Source organism: Diabrotica undecimpunctata, chromosome 8 (assembly GCF_040954645.1).
Source record: "Diabrotica undecimpunctata isolate CICGRU chromosome 8, icDiaUnde3, whole genome shotgun sequence".
NCBI classification, from domain to species: Eukaryota; Metazoa; Arthropoda; class Insecta; order Coleoptera; family Chrysomelidae; genus Diabrotica; species Diabrotica undecimpunctata.
The window spans coordinates 81,124,057-81,151,568 of record NC_092810.1 but is presented as its reverse complement, the minus strand read 5'-3'; the positions used below and the strand labels follow the sequence as shown (position 1 = coordinate 81,151,568).

The window sequence follows — 27,512 nt, the reverse complement described above, 5'->3', positions numbered from 1 at the left end:
ACGTATGTTAATATGCTTTTATTTAGGTTTTGATGTAGTGGTGGCTGCTTTACTAGGAGCTGATGAGATAGGTTTCAGTACAGCCCCGCTCATTGTTATGGGTTGTACCATGATGAGAAAGTGTCACTTGAATACTTGCCCCGTTGGAATTGCTACCCAAGATCCTGCGCTAAGAAAAAAATTCACAGGCCAACCTGAACACGTTATAAACTACTTGTTTATGCTTGCTGAAGAAGTGCGAGGACATATGGCCAACCTTGGTGTAAGTTTTTATATGAAATTTTATAAATTGTAAATTATCTTTAGTAAAAAAAAATTAAATTAGAAAAGCAACAATATTTTTATCTAATTTTAGGTCCGCACCTACCAAGAATTAGTTGGACGAACCGACCTCCTCAAAGTTGTTGAAAATGGATCGCAAAAAGCCAAATCCCTAAACCTTAATCTAATTTTGCAAAACGCTTTGCATATGCGACCTGGTGTCAATATCAAGGGAGGTTCTGTGGCTCAAGACTTCCAGTTGGAACAAAGATTGGATAACGAACTGATCGCCAAAGCCAAACCTATAATTGATGGAACTCATAAAAGGGTAGATATTGAAATGAAGATCAATAATGAAGTTAGAGCATTTGGGTCTACTTTGAGTTACCATATTTCATGGTAAGATATTGTTCAATTTTAGATATCAGTGATTTTATTTCTATTATTATCTTTCTCTGTGTTTATCATCTATACATTTGAATAAAAAATGTTAGGATGTTTCGAAAGAAAAGTACGAAAGCGAAATATGAAGAGGTGAATGACAATAAAGTGTGGAGAAGACGGTACAACTTCTAACTTTAAAGAATATACTAGGGACCAAATATCGTAAAATTCATTAAGATAGGAAGTGGGTAGGGTATGTAAAGCGGATGGAACAAACTGACTCAGCTAGAAAATATATCCTTGATAGACCCATTGGTTACAGAAGAACCTAGAACAAGGTTTCTAGATAACATCAATGAAGACATAAGAAATATGGGAATACGTGCTTGGTGAGGAAGCCGATGGATAGGAACGATTGGAGAGAAATTGTATAGAAGTTTAGGACCCACACAGGGTTGTAAAGTCAGAATGATATGACGATGATTGGGACATTATAATTAGCTTTGATAAGATTCTGTGACTAACGAAGTAGTCATATTTAAAATTTTGAACTTTTTCCAAACACCATGTCACCCCCACCCTTCAAGCCACTAGCAAGAAGAAGGGGAGACAAGGAGTATGTCCGACTAGCTAAACCCTGCCAGGCAGCCGAGTGGCTCGGAGTTCTTTTGACCAAAACTGGTGAAAGAATGGGCGCCAGTCCGTTCCAATAAACCAAAAATATATTGACCCTTCGTATAAACAAAAAAATAAATAAATGAAAAGAATCACGGAATCGTTAGGTCCGGACAAAACAAAAAATTAATCAATCCCGAATCAACAAATACACCACCTTTACAAAAACTGTACTAAAATTTTGTCAGTAACGTAAGTTGTTGACTAATGGACATAAATAATAAAGTTTAATAAAAAAATATAAATTAAGCAACCTGTAAGTTAATATTACGATATAAAGTTATTGGTTATATCATATTATCCTCAGAATCATCAATAAAATTAAGGAAGAGATGAAGATGTACGCAAAGGAAACGTTCCTGCGTACCTGATCAGGTATAGTTGACACGTAATTTCGTGAGAAAATTTATAGGAACCAGAGCTGGTAAAATACTAGAAAATAGCAACAATGTTAGAGTGGTCACTACTTTATTGAACAGTAGAGTGCATATCTAATTTTAAATTAAATAAAAGTTTTTATTTTTATTTAAGAAACAGTTTCATTTTCTATAAAGTTTAAATAACAAATATTGGTGTTGTTAACTTCTGTGATATATCTAGTGAGTGATAACACTAATCGACTCGACTAAACAGAACTTATTGTAAAATAATAATACCTATAAAAATTGTTAATAAAAGTAATTATCACATGTAATTAAACAATTTTTTTATGTACAAGTATTTTAGTATTTAAACGTTTTAATAACACAACTGCTCATAAGTTTTAAAACTTATGATCACATTTTATCCCTGATAAGTTAGTTATTGTAATAAAAAAATAGAGAATTCATTTTTTAAATTATACACAGGGTATTCTATTAACAACTTTGGTTTGACACCGTATGAGAGAAGACTTAGTACCTTAATAATTTAAAAATGGGTAAGAGGTGTAAAACTTTTATGAACATCTTTTTTTATATATCTAGCAGGTATTTTATAATAACCTAACCTTTACTTTGACTATTTTAAATTAAATAATGTTGTACGTTTTTGTTCTATCATGAAGTGTATTTGTACTCTATTTTCAAAGATATATAAGCAAAACGAGAATATCTACAATTACAATAAAAATAAAGGTTTCAACTAACACCTAGTTGGAAATAAGAACTTACTAATCTACTCAAACCATGATTCAAAAATTAAACTTTCCATATCCTCATGATAATCTAGAGACGCGTCTTTATTTTTTTTTGCAGATATTAATAATACATCATCGATCCATCTATTTTCTCCACCGCAGTGTAAAATTATAATTCTCTGTCCTGTTATGAGTATCACACCAGTTCTCATCTAAATAAACAACATTTCGTTCCATTTTTTGATACTCAGTTATCTATCTGATAGAAATGTTTCTTAAAGAAATAATTATTCTAGTACTTTCCGTTAGTGTTTAGCATTGTCTATAGTTTTTTACTTAAAATTATGGGTTTTAAGAAATCATCAAAGTATTGTTGCTGAATATAAGAGAATATCCTTTCGAACCAGTTCACTTCGAAGGCTTTCAATAGTTGGAAAAATATTAGCCTCATCCATTTTGTATATTGTTCTGATTACAGGTTCCTTTAGGTGCGGTTCTATTTGTGTGAATTTGCACAATTCTTTCTCCTCTGTCTAGAAGAAGATGTTTCTCCTATAGTCTTGTAGCAAGTTGCTTTGGACACTCTGATAAACATGTTTCTACAATTGCTCCTGATTTAGACAATTTAGAACACAATCCTTCATAAACATATTTCAGCATATGTTTGGGATCATCAGAGAGGTCTTGAAAATGTCGCTTACATTTTACTACACTACTTTGTAAAAATATTCCAATTGATTAGAGGGTTCCACTGGCTCTTCAGCTGCAGAATTATTATCACACCACTGGTGTAATAATAATTTTATCGGGCCATATTTTAAAAGTATTTTCGTAAAATTATAAAATTTACTGTTCTTTTACATATAACTAACTTCTGTTTTTTTTTTCAAAAAAACATTGAACGTTTACATCTATAGTTCCTGAGTTGAACTTTTTTTATACTTATATATATATATATATATATATATATATATATATATATATATATATATATATATATATATATATATATATATATATATATATATATTATAATTCTGGAAGAAGAGATTTTTCAAACCATGATTCACAAATTGAACCCTCCATATCCTAATGATAATCTAGAGTCAGGTCTTTAATTTTTTTTGCAGATATAAATAATACATCGTCGATGCATCCATTTTCTACACCGCAGTGTAAAATTATAATTCTGTCCTTTATTGGGCGGTACTGAATTAGAACACGTTTTGTTATTATTCGTCCAACGTTTTTTCACGCTGTCATGAGTACCATACCAGGTTTCATCCAAATAAACAATATTTCGTTTAAAAATAAAGTTTAAAATAAAGTAAAATATTATACCTACCTACCCAAGTGTAAACCACTGGACGGTCGAAACGAAATTTATTCGAATAAACTACTTTATGGTTTCGGTCGCTCAGGCAAATATTGTTCTTATCTTACGCAAAGAATGCATCGATGATAACATTATCTGGGCGACTGTACATATTTTCAAACATAATACCAGGCACATCTGAATGTAAATATCGATGAGAATATTAAAACTTTGTATTATTAATACATCTCAGTCATTGATAATTTTGCAGTTAATAACTACTCCTGGTAGAGTACTTTTATTTTAATTTTTATTGCCTGCTTTTATTACAGATATATTTTTACACAGTCTCACTGAAATACGAGGCGACTATATGGGACCGTCAAGATATAAATATATATATATATATATATATAAATATATATATATATATATATATATATATATATATATATATATATATATATATATATACAGTAGACTCCCTCTATAACGAGAACTGAAATGGCAGACTAATTACCTCGTTATAAGCGGATCTCGTTATATCCAACAACAATAATACTGTGCATACATATGAATATGTAGTTTTCTAAAACATTAACTTTCTATAGTGAAGCCATTCGGAGCAATGTAAGATGCTAATAAATATTGTTTGAATGGCGTTTTTAAAACAAAGTTGTTTACTTTTATTGTCAATGAAATGCATTAAAACAAAAAAGAGTTGTTTACTTTTACTGTCAATGATATACGTTAAAACAAAAAAATCTGTATTCTGTAAATATGTATAAAGCGTATAAAGTTATTTTGTCATTTTTGACTGCTTTAAATTGTCCAGTATTCTATCTATCATATTTTCTAAAGATGTGAAACAGTTTTATGCTTCTTCATTTGCGTTTTGTCCTTGGATAAAGTTTCTGACAACCTTTAAAACACGTGTGAATGGTCAAACCAATACAAATGACACTTGTGAATCATAAATTTTACATTTCCGACTAAGAATCATAAATTGTAAGAAGTTTATTGCGGGCGGCCCGCAGTTAAAAAGGGTATTTATTTATAGCTACGACCGGGCCAAAACGTAAAAAATACGTTTTTCAATCTTATTTTTTCTCGTTATAAGCAAATTTACCTCGCTATAAAGGGTTATAGTTCAATAGAAATTTCACGGGACATCTAATGTACCTCGTTATAAGCGAAACCTCGTAATAACCGTGTTCGTTATAAAGGGAGTATACTGTATCTGTACCATATGGTCAGAAGGTGATAACTGCATTTTTATTCATTTTGTGTTATTTTTTTTTTGTTTATGTGTGATCAGATTATCATAAGTATTCTTGTCACGCAATGATCAAAATACATTTTTCATTTTTTATGGTCAAATAGTGATAAGTGTTTATAACATATAATGGCTAAATAACTCTTAATCTTATTACTGAAGTCAGAAAATGATAAGTGTATGTCATATTGAAGATGAAACGAAAACGATGTATTTTCGTGACTATCAAAACGCGGGATAAACAACGCCAATTTTTAAGTTCTTTGATTGAACTTGCTCCACCAAAGCGTAAGCTACAAGTATCACGCCGAAGCAGAACTGTTACAGCAAAATATTTTATCTCACAACATTCTTTAAAAGTTGAAGTATGTAGAGCTTGCTTCCAAGCCATGTTTGCTGAAGGTAGAGGTTTTATCAATGGAATTGTCAAAAAGAAGAAAAATGCTGACACTGCTATTATACAGGGAGATAAACGAGGTATGCACACTCCCTCCAACACACGGTCAGATGAAGATATTAGTATAGTTCGTCAACATAGTATAGTTCGTTATTGCTAGCTTTCCGGCGTGCGAGTCATTACTCGAGACGTAGAACATGAAGAAAGTATTTGGGTAGTGATTTGAATTTGGAAAAGATGTACAAATTGCACAAGGACAATGGAATACCTTCAGAATTACACGGATCGTCGACTCCCGTAAGTTTCAGTATATACCAAAAATGTTTTTTAGAATTTGGTCTAAAATTCAAAAAGCTTCATAATGATACTTGTAAAACTTCTGATACTTACCTGTCTAAAATTAAAAATGTGACCGATGAAAATGAAAAGTCTAGGTTGCAGTCGGAATTTGATATTAGAAAAGCCCGATTTTCATTACAAGTGTAAAGCAGATGATAAAATTAGATCACGCAATTCTGAAGGAAAAGTTCTGGAAAAAAGATCTCCAGCAATGTCTTGCTACACCGTGCTTAAATACAAGTATCACCACAAGCTGCTTTATGTGGCATGGTAATGGTCAACGTGGTGTTTACTAATGTTTATTCAGGATATACCCAACGAGGTTAAGCATATCATATTCTATTCCGATACATGCCCAGGCCAAAATCGTAATAATATTATTCCGTTGCTCTTCTTCTTCTTAACATGCCATACACCAAAGTGCGTAGGCGACTATCTCATTACTAGAATTCTGTTCTTGGCGGCGTGACACAGCTCGCCTGTATTGTGTATTCCTGTCCATTCTTTAATATTCCTTAACCAGGATAATTGTTTGCGGCCGGCTCCTCTCCTACCTTCGATCTTCCCTTGTAGGATTACCAAGGTAACCAATCTTGCGTTTTTTAATTCATTTAAAGAGTTCTCTTTCCACGCCGGCTCTCTTAAGGACGTCATCGTTTCGAACTCTATCCACCCAAAGTATGCGCATCATTCTTCTCAATGACCACATTTCAAATGCTTCAAGTTTGTTAATAGATGTTTTTTTCTAAGTCCACGTTTCCATGCCATAAAGCAAGATGAACCATATGTAGCACTTGACCATTCTGTAGCGTATTTCGAAATTTAGGTTTTGATTACATAGGAGCGGTCTGAATTTCACAAAAGCTTGTCTTGCCATTTGTATTCGGGTTTTTATCTCTTGTTGTGGATCCGATTGGTCATTGATTGTGGTGCCAAGGTATTTAAAAGTTTTCACGCGTTTTATGCGATCGTCACCTATGCATATTATCGGGTTTTCTGGAGGGTTTCTGCTAATGACCATATATTTCGTTTTCAAAATGTTGATTTTGAGGTCATATTTTTTACCTATGCTATTCACCCTATCAAGTAATAACTGCTGACCTTCCAAATTATCAGTTATAATCACTGTGTCGTCCGCATAGCGTAGGTTGCTAATTGGTATGCCGTTCACTTTAACGCCTAATTCCGTGTCTTCTAATGCTTCCGCAAATATATTTTCAACATATAAATTAAAAAGCATCGGAGAGAGTATGCAGCCTTGGCGGACACCTTTTCGGATTTCAAATTCATCCGTATATTGGTCTTGATCAATCCTCACCTTTGCCATTTGGTTCCAGTATAGATTCTGAATAATTCTGATCTCCTTCTGGTCAATGTTGGCCCTATGTAGTAGTTCCATCATGATATCATGTTCAACATTGTCAAATGCCTTCTCGTAGACGATGAAGGTTCTTTACATCTTTTCGTTGATCTAAACAGTTTTGTATTAAGGTGTTCAAACATAAAATTGCCTCTCTTGTTCCTAGTCCTCCCTTAAAACCGAATTGTGTTGACCCGCTAAGTTCTTCTAGTATCTTGTACATTCTTGAGTGTAATATCCTAAGGAAGAGTTTCAGCAAGTGACTCATTAAACTAATTAAGCGGTGTTCATTGCATTTTGTGGCATTAGCTGTTTTTGGGATCATCACAAAGGATGACTGCAGCCATTCTCGCGGAATGTAACCAGTATCATAAATTCTATTGAACAGCTTTACCAAGATTTCGATATTCTCCTCGTCTAGTAGTTTTATTGCTTCTATATTAATTTCATCTGGACCCGTTGCTTTATGCATCTTTGTGGTTCTAACTGTATATTCTATTTCACTTCGCATTATTGATGGCCCTGATAAGTTTTCGGAAGGAAGTTTGCGCGTTGGTTGTGTTGGTCTTTCGTCATTAAAAAGTCTTTCTGCGTATTCTTTCCACGCCATTGCTATCTCCTCTTCTGACTCTATGTATTCGTTTCTGTCGTTGCGTATTCTTGTTCTGTGGTGGCTTTTGTGTATATTCGATATTTCTTTGACCTTCTTATGTAGTCCAAAACTATCTCCTTTTTCCTGCAATTGTTCTATTTCGTTGCACCTTTCCACCATCCAACGTTCTTTCGCTTTCTTAATTTTCTGGCGAATTTCTTTGTGTATTTGTTTGTATTTATCTTGATTATGTTGTTGTTTATGTTGCCTTCGCTTTTCCATTAGATCCATAATTTCGTCCGTCATCCATTCGTTATGCTTTCTCTTTCCGATCTGTGTTTTAACTTCCCTGTTTACTGCCAGAATCGTTCCTTTAATATCATTGACCATCTCTTCGATATCATCATTTTGTTCTATTATTCGCATTCTTTCATTAATTTGATTTGCATAACTCTTCTTCAGATTTTCATCTCTCATCAGTTCTCTTGTATTTATATCCGTTGCTCTATACTTACGTATTTAACATTAAACCTTTTGTAACTACAATAGATCACAAATATTTGGTTCCAGGACATACGCATTTAGAATGCGACTCGGATCATGCCAATATAGAGAGGAAGAAGAAATAGTTCGATGGAGTGATTAGTTGCCTCACGACTGGTATAATTTGGCGAGAATGAGTAGTCATAAATATAACGTATATGAAATGAAAACTGAAGATTTCTTCTCCTTTTCGGATTTTTCTAGTTTGTTCGTTCGTGAGAAAGACGAAAGATGAAGGTAATGAAAGCGTTTTCTGGAACGAAATAGTTTGGATACAAATACGCAAAGAATCCTTTGGAAAACTATTTTATAAGTACAGTTTACATGAAGATAAACCGTTTAAAATTATTGATCTAAGAAGAGGAAAAAGGAATAATTACGACTCGTGAAACATTATTGTTTCTCATGTCTATGAAAAACAGCAAATTCGAATCAACCAAGAAAAATATAAGGACATTTTAAGTCTATTACCTTTCATAGACCTATTTTATCATCCCTTTTATAAAAACCTACCCTATTCAATGACGAAAAGCAAAGTTGTTAGTAATAGCGACGAAAGCGAAAATGAAGAATAATAAGATATTTTATTACACCATTGACTGCTACATGTCTTTTTGAGGTAACACACTTATACTAACTTTTCTATGGATGTTTGGTTTTTCATATTGTTCTTTTTAGATGAATTGATGATGCTTTCTGATTAGAAAGCGAAACTTCATCAATAAATAGATGAAGTAGCTACCTTCTTTGACTTTTTTTTTCTCCACTTGACCGAAAAACTCACCACTCTTCGAGTGTTCCTTAACTTATATTGGATTGACGGTCGTACTCCTATATATTGTTATGATGTATTGTTTGTGTATAGTTTTATGAGCAATGAGTGTTTTTAAATAACATATATATATATATATATATATATATATATATATAAGAAATATTGTTTATATATATATATATATATATATATATATATATATATATATATGTTTATATATATATATATATATATATATATATATATATATATATATATATATATATATATAAAGTAGTTAGGTATTATTGACTGACACGTTATGTAAAATAAAGTTTTATTTTGGGGTTGCAGTCATTAATAGGGCAGGAAAGTGAAACTCTTTGTTCTTTATCTAGCTTTCGCAAAATTTATTTGCTTCTTCAGGATATGCTAAAATATGGTATCAGTAAATACAATGAAATTAAAATTAAATAGCATTGTATAAAACTAGTATAAAAACTTACAACATGAGGTTAATCCATTAAATTTTCAAATTTACAAAACATTAAAACTTAACTTATCTAGTTATGTAAGTTCAATATTTTAATTTTATTTAATTTTGTACAAATTCATTATGACATTGATTATGTTGATGTTTGATTTATGTCAGAAAGACACTCGTTTCTGTTTATTATATTTTTTGTTGTTGATAACTAGCTCTTGATTATTATTATGGTTACGTACAAAGTGGCGCCAAATATGAATATTTAAATTTTTTGAAATTATAGTATTTATAGTCAGAAAATCTAATATTAGAAAATTGTAGTATTAATTTTCGTAAGACAGAATGTAATTATATATATTGCTTAGTTTATCAATATCAGTTTTCTTATTAACACATTGATATTTATTTATGCATACCATTTCTAAGAATTCTCTTTTATTTAATTGGTTTTTACGTCTTAATATATTAGTTTCATTGAAATTAAATGAATGATTTTTATTAATTGCATGATCTATTAATGCACACGTATTTTTATTATTTTTAAGGTCACTTTTATGTGATGTTAGTCTGCCTATTAGATTTCTAGATGTGTGTCCGATGTATGGCTTATCACAATTTTCGCATGGTATTATATTAACTACATTTGAGCTTTCCATAATGCTAATAGGTGATTTAGTTTTTCTATACAATGATGCTAATGTTTTAACATTTTTAGTTGCAATTTTAATATCAGAATAGTTAGCAAAGACTTTAGTTAGTTTGGGTGTTAATGTTGGTATGTAAGGTAGTGATGTGAAAGTAAATTGAGATTGCACGATTTGTTGATTTGGTTCTCTTGTTTGATTCATGTCAATCATTCTATTATTAGGATTGTTAAATAAAAATTTGTTAATTATTTTAATTGGGTATGAATTCTCTAATAAAATGTCTTTAAGTTCTAATAACCCTTTGTTGATGTTATTGATGTGTGATAATTTGACTATTCTGTTTTTTAAAGCCAATATCAAATTTATTTTTATATGAGGTGCATGTTGTGAATGATAATTAATAAATCTGTTACTAAATATAGGTTTTCTGTACCATTCAGTGCTTAATACATTTTGTGCATTACGTTTGATTTTTATGTCAAGATATGGGATGCTATTTTCTATCTCTTTTTCACATGTAAATTGTAAATGTTCACTATAATTATTAAAAGTTTGTAAAGTTTCATTTATTTTGTCTGCAGGTAAAGCAAGTATTAAGTCATCCACAAATCGTTTGATAAATGGGATATGAAAAGGCAATTTATTTAAAGAATCTCTTATTAAATCGTCTAGTACATAATTACATAATATACACGATATACTTGAGCCCATAGGTGTGCCAAAAATTTGTTTATAGAATGCATTATCAAAAATCAATACATTAGAATCAAAAATGAATTCTAAATTGCTTAAGAACGTTTTTTTTTTAATTTTGCAATTTATTTTTGTCATCCCAATGTCTGTTTATACTATCATTAATAATATGTAGTGGTAAATTAGTAAATAAAGATATAACGTCAAAGCTTACTATTATATAATTATTTGGTAGTTGATAGTTATTGATAAAATTACTTAGTTCAAAGGAATCTTGTATAGATAAACTATTATCTAAGTTATATGACCTTGTAAGAATATCATTCAAAAATTTTGCTAATTTACTGTTTGGTGAAATAATTGAAGATACAATTGGTCTCATTGTTAAGTTAGGTTTATGTACTTTTGGTTGGACATAAAAGCGTGGTGTGACAGAGTTATATATAGTGAGAGTTGAGGCTTCTTCTTTAGTGATCATTTTTTTATTTTTCAATTCGGTAACTATTTTGTTAGCTTTCTGTTGCAAGGTACTTGTGGGATTGTTCTGTAATTTTTTATAATATTTAGTATCATTTAAAAGTTCATAACTTTTATTATAGTAATCATCTTTGTACATTGCAACAATCACATTTCCTTTATCACATCTCACGATGTATATCTCAGGGTGTTCTTTGATAAATTTTTTACATTCATGATATAAACTATTTAAAAAATGATTATTATTTTTATTTTTGTGTAAATAGTTAGTTATGATGTTAGTGCATTGAGCTCTGACTAAGTTTTTATTATTTTCAGAAAATCTAGTTATTGTACTTTCGATATCAGCCAGTATATTTGAAATTTTAAAATCTTTAAGTGTTGGTAATAAACAGAATTTTGGACCTAATGCCAGTATCTTTCTTACATTATAAGGGAATTCAATGTTCGTTAAATTTTTAAACCATTTTTCTTTAAAAGTGATAGAGTTATAAGCTTTCATTTTCAGATTTCCAAATTTATGTATGTTATTTTGTTTTATGTTATGAAATATTTTGTTGTAAGCTATTTTTTGTCTACGAAAAAATTCAGTTATAATATGTTGTGGTAATATGCGCTGCAATTTATCTTTAATTTCTAACATATTTTTTTCTAAAAAAAGTTTATGTCTGAAAATGTAGCTTTTATCTCTAAATTAATAACTTGTGTTTTTAACTTTAAATTAAAACATTGTACTTGTTTTCCTGTTCTTCCTCCTCGATGGTGTAGTAGGTTATTGGTATTAGCAATGCCATGTACGATGTGGTTAGGGTGTAAGTGGTGTTTTCTACATTTGACTAAGAAAGTTTTTCTATTTTGCGAAGATGCCAATTTGTTGTTATATTTTGTCCAAGTTTTTAGTAACCTTTCAGTTGTAGGTCCATACCTATGTTTGATGTTTTCATAGAACCCCATCTTTAATTATAAATGTAATATAATATAATGCCACTTTGTACGTAACCATAATAATAATCAAGAGCTAGTTATCAACAACAAAAAATATAATAAACAGAAACGAGTGTCTTTCTGACATAAATCAAACATCAACATAATCAATGTCATAATGAATTTGTACAAAATTAAATAAAATTAAAATATTGTACTTACATAACTAGATAAGTTAAGTTTTTATGTTTTGTAAATTTGAAAATTTAATGGATTAACCTCATGTTGTAAGTTTTTATACTAGTTTTATACAATGCTATTTAATTTTAATTTCATTGTATTTACTGATACCATATTTTAGCATATCCTGAAGAAGCAAATAAATTTTGCGAAAGCTAGATAAAGAACAAAGAGTTTCACTTTCCTGCCCTATTAATGGCTGCAACCCCAAAATAAAACTTTATTTTACATATATATATATATATATATATATATATATATATATATATATATATATATATATATATATATATTGTAATGATGTTTTATTTGTGAATGATGTTTTAATGAGCAATGAGCAATGTTTTTTAATAATATATATATATATATATATATATATATATATATATATATATATATATATATATATATATATATATGATCGGAACTAATCGTCTCACTAATGGCCAATGGGTGTCAATAAGAAATATGGAGGGGAGACCAAGGGAAATATGATTGTTATCTTTGTCTATTCGCTGAAAATATGATTTTATATCTGTGTTAGATATGCTGTTAAATTTTACCATACCGACCATAAACTTTTACCTACACTGTATATATATACATATATACAGGGTGGTCCTTAAGTAATTGTACAAAAAGAAACAGTAGATTCTACACTTTAAAATATTACGATTTAAGCCAAATTGCTTTAATAAAATGTTGATATTAAGAAAGATACAGGGTGTTAAAGTGCAAATAAAAAATTTTATTTTTTGCTATAACTTTCATGTTTGTAAACATTTATGCATAAAATTTTACATCTGGGTACTTTTAAATATGAGAAATTATAATTTGTTGCACACTTTCATGTAGTTGATAGAGGGCGCCACATATGCCACATATGTGGTATAAATTTGCACTTAACTTTTTTGCTCTTTGAGTTACCTGTATTTGTGATAAAAAATGTTAAAGATACATTATTTTAACCAAAAAAAGTAATACCTGTTAATAACTTTAAAACTCAACAGATTTCGAGATAATCGCATTTTACAGATCAGCTGCATAATTCTGATTTAAGACAATTACTCCAGGCAACGAAGGAAAAATAGACAAAAACATTAATAAATCTAAATTTTGGTATAAAATACCTTTAACTAAAGTTAATAGTTAACAAAATATTAAATAAAATAAATATATCAGCAGGATAATTAATAATAGGATTTGACAAAAAACAGAATAATAAAAAAAGTCATAATCAACACATTTTGTTTACAAACCATATTAAGAAATAGTTAACTAAATAACAAAACTTTTTGTTAAAGTAAGTGTTCGATATGTCCACCATTTTCATTAATTCATTTGCCAATATATTCCATAAAAATCATCTCATATTAAATAGCATTATTGGTTCTAAAGAAACTGCTGTAGTATTTATTTCTTCCCATAGTTGGTTGCGAATGTTTATGGGATTCTTATAGACACGTTTTAATACGCCTACGCCCCATACACCAAAATCAAGCGAATTAAATTCTGGGCTACGTGGTGGCTATAATGTATAATGGATGAATATATTCTTTTGGATACCTATCCAAATCTTATGGAACACATGGAATAACCTATCGATGACATTACTTATTTGTGTGATTACGTTACAGCTTACGAGTAACTATAATTACATATCGAACAAATGGACTATTATGATTAACTAACGAACTAATATTATGCTAAACTAAATTGCCTGTATGTTTACTATATTTATAACAATGTCGGTTATTAGGCCAACGATAATGTTTTTGTAAAAATGCTGAGTCTTTAAGGTTAGATTTGTAGCAAAAGTATTATGAAACAAGACACATATGTGTTATTCAATACCTGTGCTTTAGTTTTGTAATTGTCCTAATAAAAATGGTTAAACAATTTACATAATGAATAATAAGTATTCTTTTCGGATTTTTATAAATTAAATAATGATATCAATATCTCACCACATTGCCAAGGAATATGACTGCCACGATCAATCCAACGTTCAGGAAAGGTATATTTAATTATGTTCTCACTGCCTATAGAAACTTAAGAAGCGATAGAAAAGGGAAATTGTATACATGATGACGGACAACGTCTGAATACGGACACAGCACCTAAAGAAGAAGATGAAATATCTTTTCTCCAATAAGACATTTAGCACATAGAACAAAGCATTTTGTGATGTTACATTATCATCTTTGAGTTGTTTTAATAAGAATAAACTATGAATTATGCTTATCTACAGGTATTCAGTGCTTTACCGCACAAATATCAAACTAAGAATTATTGTGCAGCTGACTTATAAAATGCATTTATCTCGAAAACGGTTGAATTTTCAGGTTACTAACAGGTATACCTTTTCTTTGTAAAAATAATGTATCTTTAATATTTTTTAACACAAATAGAGCTAACTTAAAGAGCAAAACAGTTAAGCGCAAATTTATTCCACACATGTGGCATATGTGCCGCCCTCTATTAGTTACATTAAAGTAAGTATAAAATTATATACGATATAACGAGATCCGCTTATAACGAGGTAATTAGTCTGCCATTTCAGTTCTCGTTATAGAGGGAGTCTACTGTATATATATATATATATATATATATATATATATAGTAAAAAATACGACCGTTGATTAAATTTGGAATATATTCAATGGTTGAATAGCAGAGGTTTTATCGGTCAATAATTGGCAAATAAAAGTCGTCAACTACTTTATTAATTTATTCGAATACGTTTCGCTTTTATTTTTAAAAGCATCATCAGTTCACTACAAATAAAAAAGATTTTAGAATATAAGTAAACAAACCAACAGGGTTCATACTTACAAAAACAATTTGTAGGGTTTTTTTTTATAGATGTTATAAAAACTCTACGATAACTTAACATTAAAGATTAAAAACTAAACGAGAGAAACGAAACAAAAAATACAAGTAAAACTGTAAGAACATTAGTTCATTTAATTTTAACCGATGGCTTCATTTGAACGTTGGTTTAAGCTCTTTCGAGGGTCAAACCACACTAATCTTTTCGATTGTTTTGGATCAGCTCGTCATAATTTCCATATGTGGCTTGTTGTCGTCCATGTGTTTCTTTGGAGTGCATGGTGCAGATTACGATTCTTAAGGGAATTATCAAGCGGAACAGGGATGGACCTTTTTTTTTAAAAAGGATTCATTTATTCCTTTTTCTTTAAAAAAAAAGAAGAAATTTGGAAAGAAAAATGGGATTGAAGTTACTGTCTTGTAAGGGGTTTTTTTTATTTATTTTGTATGATGAGGGAGTGATATATCTGACTCAAGTTGTCGATGTCGGTTCTCTTATTTAGGGAGGATGGATGTTTAAGAATTTGACCATTTCAAGGATGGATCGCTTATGATGATTTTGTTGTTTGCACAGTATTTTGGTATTCGTGAAGTCGATACTGTGTTTGGTTGAAATGGCATGCTGTGCAAGGGCACAAGATGGTTTAGAAATCCTAATGTCGCTTTTGTGGGACGTTAGTCGACCTTGAAGGGAGCGGCTGGTCTGGCCAATGTAGCAGGAGTTGCACTCTGCACAGGGTACTTGATAGACGACATTAGTTTGTTCTAGAGGGGCCAATGGAGTTTTTGTCTTAGAAAATAACTTACCTAAGGTTCTGGTATTTTTTAAGGCTATTGACGAGAAACTAGCCAAATCCCTCCATAATTACAATGGCTATGCTCCTAGATTTTACTGTCTCCCCAAAATTTATAAGCCACAACTAAGTATGCGACCCATATTATCGTCAATAAATGCTCCGAACACAAATATAGTCCAATTCCTCACGAACATTCTGTCACAAGCATACAATTATGACAATAACTTCACCATAATAGATTAGACAGTACATAACAGATAATAGACAAATATTATCGGCAAATTTTTGGAACTCCTATGGGATCCACGATTTCTCCGATTCTAGTCAACTTTGTATTAGATGATCTTATTAATGAGAGTATCAAGAAGTTAGATTTCCAGGTCCCCTTTGTAAAACGGTATGTCGACGATCTTATTTTAGCAACCCCGTCTGATAAGGCGGTTGACATCTTATCATTTTAACTGCTTTGATCCTCACCTACAATTTACATGTGAATTTGAGGTTGATAACAGTATCCCGTTTTTAGATATGCGAATCATTCGCACACCTGATAACAGATTAGTCACTACCTGGTACAGAAAAGAAATGGCTAGCAACCGTTTCTTAAATTACCATTCGACACACCCAATCAGATACAAACTTAACCTGGTACAAGCCCTCAGCCTTAGAGTACACATGCTGACACACCCGCTTTACAAAGAAGAATCTCTCAATCTACTGAAGTCCATTCTCATAGATAACTCCTATCCGGCATCCTTCATCAATAAATTTCTATATTCCAAAAGCTATGGGCAGTCCATTACCGAAACACCCAATGGGCTAACATTAGCGTCCATATCTAACAAAATACAGATTAATAAGTCCCCCCTCACTCCTGAACAAACCACTAAATATGCTTCGCTTCCGTACTTCCCACAAATCACTACCTAGCTTAACAAACTTTTCAAAAACTTACCTGTTAAAATAGCCTTAAAAAATACCAGAACCTTAGGTAAGTTATTTTCTAAGACAAAAACTCCATTGGCCCCTCTAGAACAAACTAATGTCGTCTATCAAGTACCCTGTGCAGAGTGCAACTCCTGCTACATTGGCCAGACCAGCCGCTCCCTTCAAGGTCGACTAACGTCCCACAAAAGCGACATTAGGATTTCTAAACCATCTTGTGCCCTTGCACAGCATGCCATTTCAACCAAACACAGTATCGACTTCACGAATACCAAAATACTGTGCCAACAACAAAATCATCATAAGCGATCCATCCTTGAAATGGTCAAATTCTTAAACATCCATCCTCCCTAAATAAGAGAACCGACATCGACAACTTGAGTCAGATATATCACTCCCTCATCATACAAAATAAATAAAAAAAACCCCTTACAAGACAGTAACTTCAATCCCATTTTTCTTTCCAAATTTCTTCTTTTTTTTTAAAGAAAAAGGAATAAATGAATCCTTTTTAAAAAAAAAGGTCCATCCCTGTTCCGCTTGATAATTCCCTTAAGAATCGTAATCTACACCATGCACTCCAAAGAAACACATGGACGACAACAAGCCACATATGGAAATTATGACGAGCTGATCCAAAACAATCGAAAAGATTAGTGTGGTTTGACCCTCGAAAGAGCTTAAACCAACGTTCAAATGAAGCCATCGGTTAAAATTAAATGAACTAATGTTCTTACAGTTTTACTTGTATTTTTATTTCGTTTCTCTCGTTTAGTTTTTAATCTTTAATGTTAAGTTATCGTAGAGTTTTTATAACATCTATAAAAAAAAACCTACAAATTGTTTTTGTAAGTATGAACCCTGTTGGTTTGTTTACTTATATTCTAAAATCTTTTTTATTTGTAGTGAACTGATGATGCTTTTAAAAATAAAAGCGAAACGTATTCGAATAAATCAATAAAGTAGTTGACGACTTTTATTTGCCAATTATTGACCGATAAAACCTCTGCTATTCAACCATTGAATATATTCCAAATATATATATATATATATATATATATATATATATATATATATATATATATATATATATATATATATATATATATATATATATATATATATATATATATATATATATATATATATATATATATATATATATATATATATATATATATATATATATATATATATATATATATATATATATATATATATATATATATATATATATATATATATATATATATATATATATGTTCGGATAAATTTCCGCGGTCAGATGAATGAAAATTACTTAGTTCTCGGGAGGAACCGCGTTGAGAATTTATTACTCGACGTCGGCACTCATTATCAAGAGTGATACGGTTTGGTTCGAGTTCGGGGTCTCAATCTGCCTACTCCCCTCAATCGAGACGTACCAGTATCGTGTTCTGTATTACAAGAACTGTCTCTCGCCACTGAGGTTTCAATCTGCCTACTCCTCAGTGTCGAGTGACAACCGGTCTTACTCTGTGTGGTTGCTTTTATACACGCTGTATGCGCGGGAACGGTATGCGCTGACGTGGTCTGAACTGTCGTGGCCTGAGCGCTGTGGGGGGGAGGTCGCTGAAGCAGGGGTCGTTAGGCCGTTTTTCGATTTCGATAGCTTCACGAATGATTCTCGATTTTAAGGAGCGGATGGGGCGATGGTTTTTGCTTTTTCGAAATCTATTGTGTGGCCTGTTTGAATATGATGTTGGGCTAGGGCTGAAGTAGTATCGGAATGTTTGACAGATATAGAATGTTCGTAAATACGGTTACGGATTCGTCGGTTTGTTTGTTGGATGTATGTACGTGGGCAACTGGAACAGGGTATCTCGTAGACACCATGGTCTTCATTGGGGATTTGGTCTTTTATGGATCTGACTAGATTGGACAACTTGGAGTGAGTAGTGAAGATGGTTTTGATATTTAGAGGAGAAGACTTCTACTGATCTTGTCAGTGACATCTTTAATAAAAGGTAGAAAGATTTTTGGTTGATCCGTCGGCAAGGTTTCTTTTTTGGATGGAATGGGGTTTAGATGTTTTTGAATGCTCTTATTGATTTGGGTTTTGTGGTAACCGTTTTGTAAGAGTGTTTCCTTATTGAATTAATTTCGGATGACCTATGATTGTTGTCGCGTGAAAACTGTGAGGTAAGTTTTTCTGAAAAAGAACATCAAGGAATGGCAAAGACGCTTCAGACTCAACTTCCATCGTGAATTGAATACTAGGATGTATTCCATTCAGGTGGGAGAGGAAGAGATCTAACGTGTCTTTACCATGAGGCCAAATGACAAAAGTGTCATCAACATACCGTAACCAGCAGGTGGGTTTGAGATTTGATGAGGACAGGGCTGCTGTTTCGAAATGTTCCATGAAAATATCAGCTATTACGGGAGAGAGGGGAGATCCCATTGGGGCACCTTTGATTTGACGATAGAAATGATTTTGGAATGAAAAGTATGTATTAGACATGCAGTGTTTTATAAGAGATAGTGTGTCTTGGGGGATTTGATGTTTAGAGTCCAAGATGGAAATGGTTTCATCGATGGGAATGTTGGTGAACAAAGAAACAATGTCAAAACTAACTAGTATATCTGAGGGTGAAATAGAAATATTTTTCAGAAGATCAATAAAATGAAAAGAGTTTTTGACAAAAGACGAAGCTTTTTCGGCTAATGGTTGTAAGGATAAAGCGAGATGTTTTGCCAATTTCTGAGTGGGGCAGTTGTATGCACTGACGATGGATCTTAGGGGAACATTGGGCTTATGGATTTTTGGAAGGCCGTATATCTTTGGAATTCGGGATGATTTTTCTCTGGGTATAATTCTCTGGGTATTCTCAACGCGGTTCTTCCCGAGAACTAAGTAATTTTCATATATATATATATATATATATATATATATATATATATATATATATATATATAGTAAATCATGAATGTGTTGCTTGTGTGAGTCCATTTCAAAAGGTAAAAGAAATAATAAATTAGACTTACTCACAATCAATTTAATTTAACTATCCAGACGACCGGTTTCGCTTTCTACAATATGCAAAGCATCTTCAGGTCTCGATACAAAGTTAAATAAATGCTGAACTAATAAACCCATATTAGAGTGTTGTCTAATAAAGATAAACAAAGATAGATGATATAAATTATATAAATTACAGTAATTATGCCAATATTACATGTCTGTGGTTTTTCAAAATGAATAAAATGTTTAAGCAGACAAGGTAAGTCCCACAAATTGGTAAAATAGTCTATTAAACTGTATTAAATTAATAAATGAACAAATAAATAAAACATTACTTACATGCCGGTACTCTATTAATTGATGGTTGAAAGAACATGGTTCAAACTATCCTGTATTGTTGATTGGAGAACTTAAGTCTGCTATTGTAATTGTTTGACAGTAAACGGGGAAGTTCTTGAGAAGACAGATTTTATTCAATGAAGTAGAGATAGGTGTAATGTAATTATTTGTTTGATGAAAGTAATGTTCTATACCATTGAGTTATTTAAAAGTTATTTATATTTATTCTAGAGATATATTTATGAAATGTGTGTTATTTATTGAGATTTTATTTTTTGAAGGTGACAGTTGTAAGACAATGAATGATATTAGATGTACAAATTGTGTGGGTGTGCAATTCTATCAACTTGTAATTATCAAATTTCTTTGATAAAGTTCTGTTGTAATATGTGGCAATTGGTTGTAAAGTCAAGTATTTAAAGTTAAAAAATTAAAAATTAAGGACAATTTAAGACACACAGAAAACACTTAAAATGGGGGACGAAACAGACATTAAATTTAAAAAAGGGGGAGGATTTGAAAGCACCACATCTCTTACTTGGAGACAACGAGTTTTTTATGTTATTTATTAGATTTTAGAGGTAAATTTGCCAAATGTAGGTTAAAGTGTGACAGTTCTTCTTCTATTTTAAATACTGTAAGTTAAGTTATCTAGTTTTATGAAATAAGCTGATATTAATAAATGTCTCTAAAATTTTTTAATTTTAGATATCAAAGTTAGTTGATGTGTTAATATTGGCATACTTTAACAATCTTTAAATAATTAAATTTCAATGTAACAATATGAATAATTGAAATACATCTTCTATGATAACTAACTCAGTTTAGTCAAAATTACAGAACAAACTTAAGTGATTATTTGGTAATTAAATTAAATATGTAAATTTGTAATCAAAATGTATAACAAAGTTACAAACTTTCTTTGAAATTATTGTTGGTGTGAGTTATCTGTCATGGTGTGTATAAATATTTTTAAATATTTTATTCCAGTTCTGATATGTTAATATGGAACTTAAATAATAAGTAGATAAATTATTGATGATAAAATAATTGATTAATTCAAGAAATTGACTGAATTATTAAGCATTCAATAGTTAGTTGGTAATTCTAATATCTGACAGTTGGGACCGGAAATTGGTCCCCGGAATTGGAAAGAAAATAATATAAAATTTAATATAAATAATATTACCTGATCCCACTCCATTCCTTGTTTCCACACCAAAACCCATATACTTATAGATTTGATTCCCCAAAATAAACTTATCATGTGAGGTTTCCATATAGTATCCATTATCATCACACATTATTCGGAATTAACTTCAATATCATGGTCAAAAAACATTTTATTCCAGAATCCCATATACAATCAAATGCATTTGATATACTTCTTGGATTATTTAAATCTTCTACATAAATTTTAAAATCTGGTCCCCCATAGATCTAGGTTTCTTGTTCACAGAATTTCTTTAACATATTACCAGAAACAATATTTTTCCTAAAACTATATTAAATATCAGTATTGAACTGTTATGGTACCTCAACTTATTTAACCCAAAATTATTATTACATCCCATCTGGTTTCGAAATACACTCATTTTACAAAATATTTGATTTCAAATTCAACACGTGGTTTGAGGGTTTCCAACACAACATTGAAAAGTCGTTCAGACTAGTAGTATTAATTAAATGGATCTTTGTTATTCCTAATCATATGCAAATCTACATTTTCAAATAGAAATATTATATTTTAAATATAAACTGCTATAAATTTGAAAATTTTAAAGTGTTACAGAAATTATTATACAAACTCACCATTGTTCATGTTGGTGTGATGATATATCTGCTCATGGTACAGGAAAATTGAAATAAGAATAAATTTGCTTTACAAAGGTTTAAATAGAGAACCGTTTACCTGTTGGTATAACCAATTTCCGGTCCCAACTGTCAGATATTAGAATTACCAACTAACTATTGAATGCTCAATAATTCAGTCAATTTCTTGAATTAATCAATTATTTTATCATCAATAATTTATCTACTTATTATTTAAGTTCCATATTAACATATCAGAACTGGAATAAAATATTTAAAAATATTTATACACACCATGACAGATAACTCACACCAACAATAATTTCAAAGAAAGTTTGTAACTTTGTTATACATTTTGATGACAAATGTACATATTTAATTTAATTACCAAATAATCACTTAAGTTTGTTCTGTAATTTTGACTAAACTGAGTTAGTTATCATAGAAGATGTATTTCAATTATTCATATTGTTACATTGAAATTTAATTATTTAAAGATTGTTAAACTATGCCAATATTAACACACCAACTAACTTTGATATCTAAAATTAAAAAATTTTAGAGACATTTATTAATATCAGCTTATTTCATAAAACTAGATAACTTAACTTACAGTATTTAAAATAGAAGAAGAACTGTCACACTTTAACCTACATTTGTCAAATTGACCTCTTAAATCTAATAAATAACATAAATTAGCTGGGAAAATTATCCCCTGGGATATTACCCAATAAAGGAAGAAGAGGAAGAAGAACATAAAAAACTCATTGTCTCCAAGTAAGAGATGTAGTGCTTTCAAATCCTCCCCCTTTTTTAAATTTAATGTCTGTTTCGTCCCCCCTTTTAAGTGTTTTCTGTGTGTCTTAAATTGTCCTTAATTTTTAATTTTTTAACTTTAAATACTTGACTTTACAACCATTTGCCACATATTACAACAGAACTTTATAAAAGAAATTTGATAATTACAAGTTGATAGAATTGCACACCCACACAATTTGTACATCTAATATCATTCATTGTCTTACAACTGTCACCTTCAAAAAATAAAATCTCAATAAATAACACACATTTCATAAATATATCCCTAGAATAAATATAAATAACTTTTAAATAACTCAATGGTATAGAACATTACTTTCATCAAACAAACAATTACATTACACCTATCTCTACTTCATTGGATAAAATCTGTCTTCTCAAGAACTTCCCCGGTTACTGTCAAACAATTACAATAGCAGACTTAAGTTCTCCAATCAACAATACAGGATAGTTTGAACCATGTTCTTTCAACCATCAATTAATAGAGTACCGGCATGTAAGTAATGTTTTATTTATTTGTTCATTTATTAATTTATTACAGTTTAATAGACTATTTTACCAATTTGTGGGACTTACCTTGTCTGCTTAAACATTTTATTCATTTTGAAAAACCACAGACATGTAATATTGGCATAATTACTGTAATTTATATAATTTATATCATCTATCTTTGTTTATCTTTATTAGACAACACCCTAATATGGGTTTATTAGTTCAGCATTTATTTAACTTTGTATCGAGACCTGAAGATGCTTTGCATATTGTAGAAAGCGAAACCGGTCGTCTGGATAGTTAAATTAAATTGATTGTGAGTAAGTCTAATTTATTATTTCTTTTACCTTTTATATATAGTAAACTTTTAAATATTGTGGAAATCTGCAAGAAAGACTCTAATGAGTATCAATTGTTTCGCCGAACGTTTTCTTCTTCTTCAGTGTCTTATCCGGTCCGGATGTTGGCTATCATCAAGGCTATCATGGTTTTGTTGACTGCTCTGCGAAACAGCTCCGCTGAGGTCATCCCAAACCATTGTCGGAGATTTTTCAACCACGAGATACGACGGCGTCCCGGTCCTCTTCTGCCAAATACTTTACCCTGCATAACGAGTTGAAGAATTCGATATTTTTCTTCGTTCCGAATCACGTGGCCGAGGTACTCAAGCTTACGTTGTTTAATTAAATTAAGCACTTCTTTTTCTTTTGTCATGCGCTGTAGGACCTCAACGTTGGTGACATGCTCCACATAAGATATTTTTAGTATCCTTCTGTATATCCACATCTCGAAGGCTTCGATTCGTTTTTCAGTGGCTTGCGTCAGTATCCAGGCTTCAACTCCATATAGTAACACTGGAAGAACGTAGCACCTCACTATCCGCATCTTGGTTCCCAAACTGAGATCACTGCAGCACAGCAAGGATCTCAACTTAATAAATGTAGACCGTGCCATTTCAATTCTGGATCTAATCTCTTGAGCGTAGTCCCATTGTACGTTGAGGGTAGTTCCGAGGTAAGTGAATCTGTCGACTCTCTGGATCTCTTCGCTACCTGCCATTAGTGCCCCGGGATCTAAATTTGTACGGCTGACAACCATGAATTTAGTTTTCTTAATATTGAGGTTCAGTCCGTATGTTACGCTCACAGTTCGCACTCGGTCTAGTAAGGCCTGCAGATCGTTTAGGCTGGTTGCTAGTAACACAGTGTCATCGACGTAGCGGATATTATTGATGTATTCACCGTTTACTCGGATTCCCATGTCTAGGTTTGTGAGGGCTTCATTAAAAATCTCCTCAGAGTATATATTGAAAAGAGTCGGCGATAGCACACATCCTTGCCTTACTCCTCGCATGATCTTTACTTGGTCGGTCAGCTGGTCTTCGACCTTGACTTGAGCACGCTGGTTTCAGTATAAATTCATGATGATCCGAATGTCCTTCTCATCCAATCCTACTCTTTGTAGTGCGGTGACCATCTTCTGGTGCTGACAACGGTCAAATGCCTTGGCGTAGTCAATAAAACAAATATAGACATCACAACTGACATCGCGGCATCTCTGAAGTAGGACTTGTAAGTGAAAAGTGCTTCACGTGTACCCATGGAATTACGGAATCCGAATTGCATTTCACCGACATTTTCTTCGCATTTCTTGTAAATTGAATCTTCATTACAAGAAATGCGAACGTTTTCGCCAAAAAGAATTAATTTGGCTTCTTCAGGGCTGAAAGAGAATAAATTATAATTAGCTACCATATATTATCTATTAAAAACATTATTGATCTTACCGTAACTTAGAATTGTAGAGTTAGAATGTTAAAAAACTTTGCTAGTAACAACATAGTGGTGTTTTTTGTTACTATGTGCATAAAAAGTTTTTTTTTAACGTTGGAAATGTATGGTAGCTTTGAACTTAAAACGCAAAGGTTTACCCAAGGTTAATCGAAAAACCCAATGTAACTACATTTAAACGGAGGTAATTCTTTGAATTGTCGGCAATAACTAAATTTTTGATTGTTAGAAAGTTTAAATGTGAGGTTCTGTTTTACCTGAACGCATGTGCTAACAATTCAAGTAGTTCTTTTGAATCTTTATGTCATTAAGGTTCATTGGTAAAACCAAATGAAGTTAAATTCCAGTATAGGGAAATATTATTTTAGATTTTCTTTTTTAATTATATTATATTGTTCATGTATTATTATAATAATATCTTATTGAGATATATCTAAGAAAAGCAAGGGAATGTCTTTTTTAGTTAATGAAAATTAATTATTAAAGTAGGTTAGTTGTTAATGGATATATCAGTCAAGTTAGTTATCTGTGATGTTGTATTGTTCTTGGTATCTGATTTAAGTAAGAAGTGGTATATATCGCTTAGATTCTTAATGTCACTCTTAACATTGATGGAGAAATCGTTAAGAAAAATATAAGACATTTCAATGAACTCTCTTTTAGATTTATTGTTCTCACGGTGGAAAATTGTAGTGTTAGTATAGTCCATGAGATGACCAGTGGAATGGACATGTTTGGCTAATGCACAGCGGTCAGGGTGAAGTCGAGAATCACTTTTGTGTAGTGTAAAACTTGATTTTAATAATTGAGATGTTTGGCCTATGTAGGAAGTGCTGCAAGAGAGGCATGGAATGTTGTAGACAATGTTACTAAGCCTATCTATGAGAGTCTTATCTTTTATCTTAGAATAAAGATTATTAATTGTTAGGGCTGTTCTACAAGTCACATTAAGTTTAATGTTGTTATTATTATTACCAAAGCAATTTGCAACACTTTTCAGAATCCTTGTTAACCCCGGAGTGATATCTCTGAAATATGGTAATGAAAAAATTTGTTGATAGGAGTATCCGAGACTGGGTTCCCACTTAAGACATCAGGATCAGCATTGTTAGTCGCGAAGGAAGGTGAAGTATCTTCGTTATGGATAGTATTAAACAAAATTTTATTCACAAATGGTGTTGGATAAGCGTTTGAAATAAAAAGTTTCTGTAGGATTTGTAGGTTTTTTGTATGAAATGAAGGATCTGATAGTTTTATTACTCTGTTTTTCATCTGTTTGATTAAGTTGACTTTGGTAGAATTATTATGGTAAGAGTGGTATTTAAGGTATCCACCAGAAGCGGTCGGTTTTTGATACCAATCTGTTTTAATGTTGTTGTTTTCCCTTGTATTGAGCAAAATCCTACCCAATCAACATCTTTTCTCGGAGAACAATATGGAATTTCAAGATTTAGAGTAGGTAAAATTTTGAAAAGACATGGATACCGTGCCTATAAACTTCATAAATCCAACAAACAATTCCCTGGGTATCAATATAGACGTTTAGAATTTTGTCAAAATGCAATGGAAATGTCACATCAAGATGAACATTTTTTAGAGAACGTTTTGTTCACCGATGAATGTACAGCGTCCTCGAAAAGTAAATGTTCACATAATTCTCGCATCGTCAGTGAATATCTCGGCACGGGGGGGTCAGTGGCCACGGAGATATTTTTTAGCCTGCAAGATCACCTGATCTAGCACCTTGTGATTTTTTTATGTGGGGATATATCAAGTCCAAACTATATGGAATTGAAGACGATAGGCCTAATTCTCTCCAAGAATTAAGAGAAAAGATCTCTGATTCAATGAGAGGTATTAGTCCAGAAACATTAACTAATGTTAGACGGAGGCTTATTCGAACATTTTTTGTAAATACATTTCATTAGAATAAAATACGTTTATTTAGAATATTTTTATAGAATTTCTACCTATTTAAACATTTTTTGTAAGTACATTTATTTAGAACGTTCTTTTATGTTTGAAGAATTTTTACTTTATTTTCGAAAGTACGACGATACTATTTTTTCAATAAGATATTTATGTTTAACTTTAAACACTTCTAATACTAGTAACGACTGACATAAATGTTTAGTGATTCAAAGCAAAACGATCTCTGCATAATTTCAAATTATTAAAAAAAAAAAAAGAAAACCACATGT

At 31.2% G+C, this 27,512-nt stretch overlaps 1 protein-coding gene across 5 annotated transcripts in view; it reads left to right on the top strand.

Moving 5' to 3' along the window:
- Positions 1 to 27,512, top strand: part of LOC140447715 (uncharacterized) — a 597,936-nt gene that overhangs the window by 497,613 nt on the left and 72,811 nt on the right. For all 5 annotated transcript variants that reach the window (XM_072540522.1, XM_072540524.1, XM_072540523.1 and 2 more), the window contains 2 exons: positions 27 to 262; positions 356 to 660. In XM_072540522.1, coding sequence (XP_072396623.1) covers positions 27 to 262; positions 356 to 660 — 541 coding nt within the window. The remainder of the gene's footprint in view (positions 1 to 26; positions 263 to 355; positions 661 to 27,512) is intronic.